The 8,484-nt window shown below is 34.4% G+C and overlaps 1 protein-coding gene across 1 annotated transcript; it reads left to right on the forward strand.

Annotated features, from left to right (window-relative positions):
• Window positions 1-3,812: 3,812 nt before the first annotated feature.
• Window positions 3,813-5,769, forward strand: IL8 (interleukin 8). The gene is made up of 4 exons (XM_006871590.1): window positions 3,813-3,876; window positions 4,817-4,952; window positions 5,240-5,338; window positions 5,748-5,769. The coding sequence occupies exons 1-4, from the start codon at window positions 3,813-3,815 to the stop codon at window positions 5,767-5,769; spliced, it is 321 nt and encodes a 106-aa protein (XP_006871652.1).
• The last annotated feature ends 2,715 nt before the right edge of the window (window positions 5,770-8,484 follow it).

Here is an 8,484-nt window from a genome sequence, read left to right on the forward strand (position 1 = left end):
TATCCTTGTTCAGCCCCACTTCTGATGGTAAGGTCACGTTATGAAAAATTAGAAACATTAGCAAATGTTTACCTGCAGTATTAAAAGTGAAGCTCAACCTCCAAAGATAATAGCAATATAATAATGGAAACAGGGAGTAAAATAGGACATCCATCCATGTAAGTGGGACCGAGAAAAACCACAAAGGCAACCCTCAGGGAGACGTAAGAAACATTTTCCATCATCCTCAGAACTCAGAGTGTCTTGGTGATGGGTTTTATATTTGGTTCCTAATAATGATGGATTAAGCCAGTTATGCCAGGATGAATCATACATATAAAATGTATTTTTGCAGAACACATTAATGGAACTGAAACAAAGAGATTGAGAATTTCTTAAAGAACTAGGTCTTGGTTATAAATCTGGCCCTAACATCTTTCTCTGGTCATCTTGTATACTCTGTTTCATCCTGAAAAATTTAGGTATTCGAAAGCACCAAGTTCTCTTTCATTTCATTGTCTTGCACTTGAGTTTTCCACCACTATTGTTGTTGTTGTTATGTACCGTGCAGTCAATTCCAACTCATAACGATCCTGCACAGGGTTTCTGAGGCTGTTAATCTTTACGGGAGCAGAATGCCTCATCTTTCTTCCGCGTAGCAGCTGGTTGTTTCAAACTGCTGACCTTGCAGTTTGCAGCCTGATTTGTAAACACTACGCTACCAAAGCTCCTTTAGGCAAAAAAAAAAACAATCATGCCTTTTCTCTATCCTTTCTTGCATTACTTACTCCTGTTCATTTTCTTCAGAACATCTCTGAAAATCTTTCCTCAGAAAAACTGAGTCAGAGTTCCTGTTTGCTCATCTCCAGAGATTCCTGTAATATTTGTAACAACACAGCTTGTATAACTGTTTGTCCATATTCTGCACTAGACTGAAAACTCCTTGAAATCAAGGACCATATCTTATTTACAGAGTAATTATGTCCTCTACTATAATGCGCAAAACTATCATATAATATATATATGATATGAATGAATGAATGCATGAATGAATAGTTAGATTCCTGGAGCCTAATTATTAAACAATAGAATTAAAACAATAGGAGCAACATTATATAAAATAAACACATCTTTTGATCTAAAAGGCAATGAAACTCACAGTACTACTTAGTTCTCTAGCTTTAGGATTGATGGAGGAAGATGAAGAAAACAACATAATTGATCAGAAACTGAACAACCTCTTTGGGAAGTGCTCCAACACGGCATTCCCCTTTCACACACCTATGTGTGGGTGAGCTTATTTCTGTATGGAACTTCCTAGGAACCAGGAAAGGTGTTAAACCAAGCTGAATTCTTAATAAATTTTGTACTTGCCCAGAGAACAGACTTTTCCTATTGTAAGGACCATCCTCAGTTCTTTTATCCCAGGAAATCCAGATTAATCTCTGAGGTTCCATGATGACTAGCAAGAATGATGGAGTGAGAAAATTCAGTCATACCAAAGTGGCTTAGTGTTCTAGAATCCTGAAAAAAGTATTTTCAACTCTATGAATGTGATTTTACACCAAGACTACAATGAGTAAGCGTTTTAAACTGCCAACTGCACCGCTTTATAGATGTGTGATCTTGGAATTTCTTATCATAAAATAAGTACATCATTGCTACTTATCCCATTTTTGTGATGAAGAATTTGTGCACACACACAGAAACACATGTATCTAGGAAATCAAGTATATTTAAGAAGTTAGTATACAAATCTTTCAGTTAATGAAAAAATGTTCTCCGAACCACTAATGTTAACATTTTGAAGCACTGTAACTCTTGGTCTACTTGTCTACCCTTTAATGTAAATAATTTCAGAATTAAATCTGACATCAGTATTTAAGCTATTTAACCAGTTCCCAGAGTATTCTGTAATTCTATAGCTATTTCCAGTAGTTCCATATGTGTATGGAGTTCTAGTGTGGTGCTGCATGTTAATGCGCTGGACTGCAAAGTCTGTTTGAATCTCAAAGTCGGTTTGAACCACAAGGTCAGTGGTTCAACTTACCAGCAGCACCTCGGTTGTTATGAGTCGGAATCAAACTGACAGCACTTAAAAACAACAACAACATACTTATTTTAAGACTTTTCATATATCAATTTTTATTTGAAAGAGCAACTTCTATCTTAATGCAATAACATTTTAATCTGTAACTTTAATTAGAGCAAACCATAACTTGATCTGATATTGTGTCTATGAAACTATTACATGCTGTAATGATTTCATGTGGTTTTTCAGAAACAAATCTTTCATCAAGAATACCCTTTAGGCAAATGAAATTACAGGAGGCAATTGTTTGTTGGAGACCTTTGAAGTTTGAAAGTCAATGATATGAAAGAAATATAAGCCATAGCTCTTGAACTAATGAGAACTTGCTAGTTAAAAATTTAAACCAGGAAGTTTATGAATATTTGCTTTGTGAGATATGTAGGTATTATCAAACACACTTTATAGATACAGAAACAGGGACTCGGAAAGTTTATAAGGCACACAGATATTAAGTTTTTAAAGCAGAACTTAAATCCCAATGTTCTTTCCAGTAAAAATATACCGCTTACCTTTCCATTACCTACCATCTCATTCCCACCCCAAGCAAATAGTCCCAGTGCACAACTTCCTGGATTATAAACATAGTTAGACATTATAATTTGAAATGAGTTCTTCTTTTCCCTCTATTGAAGTTCTCCCATCCTTCAATGCCCTGCTCAAACTGCTTATGGAAGATTCTTCCTTCTACCTTGGAGGTGAATGAATATTCTAGTAACACAGTCAGGTCCTTATACAGCTTTTAAAGATTCAACTCTTTGAGAACAGGTCTTTAGTTTTATTGACCTACAGATCCCATACATTATCAGAAATTTACTTAATAAATGTTTGTGTAGCTGAAAAATTTCTATATGTAGCAGGTATCCTCTTTCATTCTGGTAATATATGTTGTTCTTATTAAATGCCAACAAGTCAGTTTCAACTCATAGCAACCCTATATAGGTTTTTTGAGAGTGGCTTTGAAAGAGGGGGTTTGAACTGCTAACCTTGCAGTTAGCTGTCCAGTGCTTATCCCACATAACCAAATTTTCTGAAAGGTTGTAGTAAGCTCCTTGAGAGCAGTGCTGTTGTTGTTGTTGTTAAGTGTTGTTGACTCACAGTGACCCCGTATAGGGTTTCCAAATAGCAATTAGTAGTCCAGTGCTTACCCTATAGTGCCACACCAGTAATAAATAGTTACTGGAAACTCTTTAAAATGCTTAGAAAGGATTTATCATAAATTATGTCGTCCAATAAAAATGGTTTACTAGATGATTATCATTACTGGTGGTATAATTTATCAAAATAAACAAGGGATGATAAAAAGAAAAATCATCAATGACATTACTATACAGCTGTCACTCTGTTGACCGTGCAGTACTATGATCAAGTTATTTATAAAGAAGAAAGAAGAGAATTGACAATGATGTTTTCAAACTGGAAAACTTGTATATTTAAAAGCATGTTTATTAAAAGCAATGCTAGTATAGTGAACTAATAAAACTTCAATCATACTGAAAATTTGATAAAGAGAGCAGGGAAGTGTGATGACTCAGGTTTGGTTTCAAAGCACAGACTGGTGGTTACATATTGTGGAATTTCCTCTGACATAATTCAAGATGAGGGTGCAAATATTCTCTGTCCTACGATAATATAAAAAGCCACAAGAGCACTTCAGTCAACACAAGTCTCAGAGACAGCAGAGTGCAAAAGTGTCTAGGACACAGACCAGTGAGAAACCGGAAAGTTACCAGCTCCTGTAAACATGTCTTCCAAGTTGGCTTTTGCTCTGTTGGCAGCTTTCATGCTTTCTGCAGCTCTGTGTGAAGGTAAGCACAACTTCCAGTCTTCTTCAGTTTTCCTCTGTCTAAATGATCAGATAGTGAGGCTCTCCTTAATGGTTTGAAACTAACCTCCTTTTGGTTAGGAAAAGAAAATCCTTGCAGTCATTTCATTTAAGTTGAGGTTTTAATTATGTATTGATAAGACATGTAATAAAGTATAAGCTTTGATTAAATAGGCATTCCATTTCTATTATTGAGACTTTATAGTATGCTTATATGTAACATAAATGTTTAATGTATAGTATATCCTATTGCATCTTACATTTACTCATATTATCTAGTATGAGTAACTCAAATATTTACAAGGTAACTCAAATATTTACACTCCACTAAGTATTTCATTCTCAAGTATCTGACAACTACCAATTTCTGTTTGGTTTCAAGGGATCCCCCTTATAAAACTAACATAGCTTACTTAAATTGGTTATGAAATATGATTCCTATATAATCTTTTTTTTATTTTAGTCTTAAGGGTTCTACTAATATATGCCACTTCTGTGCAACTCAGTGATATATCAATATTAATTCTTTTGAGTACATTTTTGTGGGTAAAATTTAGGAATTTCTCTGTGGGTAAATTTTAGTTTGCTACTATAAATAGCATTATAATATCACAGAGGATTATGCAATATCAAGTAGAATAAAAAATGCATATAAGATTGTCAACAAAGACAATTTCAAAATTTTATGTAGAAAGTTATTCAATGAATCCAGTCATGATTGTTTTTAAAACAAAGAAAAAGTTTAAGTAAGGGGCTTGGAAAATATCTGATCTTCAGTTTGAGGAATGGATTTGTGAAAGATACACAGTTTTTCACAATTTCTAAATAATCACATTGGAATCAAAGAGAGATAGCTAGCAGAATCATGCCCTTTAATAAAATCAATCCTTAATTTTTGTTTGTTTGTTTGTTTGTTTTTATAGCTGCAGTTTTGCCAAGGGTGGCTACAGAACTTCGATGCCAGTGTATAAAGACATACTCTCAATTTATCCATCCCAAATTTATCAAGGAAGTGAGAGTGATTGAGAGTGGACCACACTGCGCAAAATCAGAAATCATGTAAGTACTTTCAAAAGTAATTAGATAACCTGTTTTAGTAAATCTAGAATGGAGAGAGGAGAACTATTCAAGAAAGTCCTAGGTTCTAGGAAAACAGTGGTGAACAAAGCAGAAAACAACATTCCTTGTGTTAGTAGTATTTAAATATGACACATTCCATGCCTATGAGCTGAAAATTGCTTTGGACTTAGATCTTATGCCTGTACTTCCCAGGTCATCCTTTGCATGGCAAGGAGATGTCTGAAACCTGCTGATGATTGCTTCTCATAATTTCTCTCTCTTTCTAGTGCAAAAATTGTTACAAAGGAAAGAGAGGAAGTGAAATCAGTCTGCCTGGACCCCACTAAAAAGTGGGTGCAGTTGGTTGTTCAGCAATTTTTGAAAAGGTGAGTTATTTTCATTTAAATATTTCATCTGTCCTGAGACATACATATAGTCCAAAAGTCAGCCTATATATTTTATGTTACTGCTAAAAATTTTTTCTCATCTTTTTACTTAAAAGTCAGAACAGCAGCAATAGTGACTTTGTTTGACTCATATTTAGAAAGGCCACACGTCTTGATTTGTCCAGGAAGCTCTGGGCATAAACTTGTGTTCTGACATGATCATTAGTAGAATCTCATTCTCACATGTGTTCTGGTCTCCCTTTTTCTAATTGAAAATGAAGAGCATTTCTAACACATGACTTTCTTAAGACTGTATTAATTTCTCATGAAAACCTATTTTCAAGAAGCATACTTTCCTCCTAATTAGAAAATAGTAATTGTTAAAATGTTATTTATTTTATATTTTCAGAGCAGAAAAAGAAAAGCCATAAAAAAAGAGTCATTCTCCACGGCTTCCAAGAATTCTTCAATGAAGATGAGAATACAGCTTCAAGCATATACTTCAGTGCTTCACATATTGTGTGGATTTGTTGTAGTGTTCGCAGATAAAAAAGGATGCCCAGTTAAATTTGCATTTCAGCAATACAAGAAGAATTTTCTTATTGTCCCATGCAATATGTAGGGCATACAGTTTTTTAAATGTTGCCTTATATTCAAATTTAGCTGGAACACAGCTTTTTATGTATAATCTTAGTCTGGTGGCCAGAATCCATGATCCCAGTTCAACTGTGCATTTGTTTATTATTTTTTTTACTACTCTAGGAACAAAATTAACAATCCAGTCATCTTCCTACCTCACAGGGATATTGTGAGAACTTCTAGAAGCACTTTACATTTTTTTTCATGGTCATATAAATTATCTTCAAGTACAATGTATTAACCTATTTATTATTTATGTATTTATTTAAGCATTAAATATAGTAATATTTGTATGTCAGTGTAGAAAAATTGCAAAGAAAACACTGTTGATAGGATAGTGTAATTATGTTATAAAAAGGTAAATAAATAAAGCCATTGCTTTCGAGTTGATTTCGACTCATAGTGACCATGCATAAGGTTTCTGAGGCTACAAAACTTTATAGGAGCAGAAAGTCTTATCTTTGAACTGCTGACCTGGCATTTAGCTGTCCTACAGCCCCACCAGTGCTCCTAATAATGTTCTGGTGCAGTTTTATTTATTTTAGATACTGAATGACATTATATGTGAGAACTAGTGATTAGGGTTGACAAATGTATTCAAGTGCCTGGTAAATCTGCATTTTAAATATATAATAAACAATGTTTTACGTTTAAGTATGTCATAGTGTATCTCAAATTTAAATTGAACTGAATGTCTTACTTTTGGCACTCCAGGTCTTCTCTTGTCATTGCCTACCTTGTTACCAAGGACTGTGTTGAATTGTCAAAATACAGAGTTAAATCTACCCCAAATGAGCAAAACTTTGCTAGGCAATATAAACAGAATAATTTCTTGCTAGTTAAAATGTACTCATTATGTATAAATAGATTGTCACAATTTTATTGAAATGATTGTATTTTTTTATTGCTCAGATCTTATATTTTTTTTAACATTAAGATGCTTTTATATGTTCCCAAACAGATTTTTCTTACTTTTTTAATACCATGAAAATATAAATGTAATTATAAGACATTACAAAAACATAGTTTATTTGCAAAGTTATCAGGTGTTTGTCTGTCTTTTGTAATTTAAAATTTTATTCAGAATCTCTTTGTTCACATTAAAATAATATTTTGACTTAAGAAACCTAAATGTATCTCTAGCATTTTATATATGGTGCAGGTGGTGGTGGTGGATGGGTGGTGTTGGTGTGGCTGACGGTGGTGGTGCGGCGGGCGGTGGTGGTGCGGTGGGTGGTGGTGGTGTGCCATGGAGTCTATTCCAACTCATAGTGAACTTGTATGGGGTTTCTGAGGCTGTAAATCTTTACAGGAGCAGAAAGCCATATCTTTCTCCCATGGAATGGCTAGTAGTTTTGAACTGCTGGCCTTCCGGTTAGCAGCCAGACTCATAAGCACTATGTAAGAATGCCTTCCTACAGGCAGATTATAAACAGAAACTTCTGCCATGGAATGTTGGAACTTTTTTAACTTCCCTCTGTTTATCTCTTTGCTAATATAACTGGTTATTAGATTTTCCAACAATGTGAAAGTTTTTTATTGAATTTTTACCCTATGCCTATACAGTTTAGCTCACAATTAACTGAATGTAAGAAGAGAGTACAACCTATAATGTCCTTATCAACTCATTGGGAAGATAAAACTGAGAAAGATCATATGAAGAAAATAATTTGACAATATGACTGAGGGTGGAAATGCATTCATTCACATTTTTTGACACCTAATTGAACTCAGGAATTTAACATGTTATTACTTTTTATAACAATCATAAACTAGGTAGCACCATCTCTATTTCACAAATGAGAAATGAAGTTCAGTGGCCAGCTCAAGGTCACACTGACCATGAAGATTTAGTGTAAGTACAAAGATATTTTACTAAAACATTACTACATTGAATCCTGTTATATTTGGGTCCAGATAACACATACTCAATATTGAGTAAAATATTGAAGGATTCTATGGACAGAACTCTAAGAATAGCAGAGAAACATTGTCAGATACAGGACCGGAAGGTGGGAAGGCACTCAGAATGGGACTGGGGAAAAAATGCCTCCTCAAAGTAGAGTTGACAAGGATGACGTGAATAGAGTTAAGCTTGGGGGAGAAAAGTGCACAAAACCTTCATTTGCTGATGGGCCACAACTCAAAATGAAGAGAAACAGCTGTAAACATCCATTGAAAATCGGAACATGGAATGTGCGAAGTATGAATCTGGGAAAATTGGAAGCTGTCAAAAATGAAATGGAACACATAAACATTGATATCTTAAGCATTAGTGAGTTGAAATGGACTGGTATTGGCCATTTTGAATCTGACAACCACATGGTTTACTATGCAGGCAATGACAAATTGAAAAGGAATGGTGTTGCATTCAACATCAAAAGAACATATCCAGATCAGTCATGAGGTGCAATGCTATAAGTGATAGGATAATATCCATGTGCCTACAGGGAAGCCCAGTTAATACCACTATTATTCAAATTTATGCACCAACCACTAAAGTCAGT

The sequence above is a fragment of the Chrysochloris asiatica genome, unplaced genomic scaffold (genome assembly GCF_000296735.1).
Source record: "Chrysochloris asiatica unplaced genomic scaffold, ChrAsi1.0 scaffold00169, whole genome shotgun sequence".
NCBI lineage: Eukaryota > Metazoa > Chordata > Mammalia > Afrosoricida > Chrysochloridae > Chrysochloris > Chrysochloris asiatica.

Excerpts from the sequence above, each read along its gene's own strand:
- IL8 (XM_006871590.1), top strand. The coding sequence starts at position 3,813 with ATGTCTTCCAAGTTGGCTTTTGCTCTGTTGGCAGCTTTCATGCTTTCT. Across the intron at positions 4,953-5,239 it reads TGCGCAAAATCAGAAATCAT|TGCAAAAATTGTTACAAAGG; the intron begins GTAAGTACTTTC and ends CTCTCTTTCTAG. Across the intron at positions 5,339-5,747 it reads GTTCAGCAATTTTTGAAAAG|AGCAGAAAAAGAAAAGCCAT; the intron begins GTGAGTTATTTT and ends TTATATTTTCAG.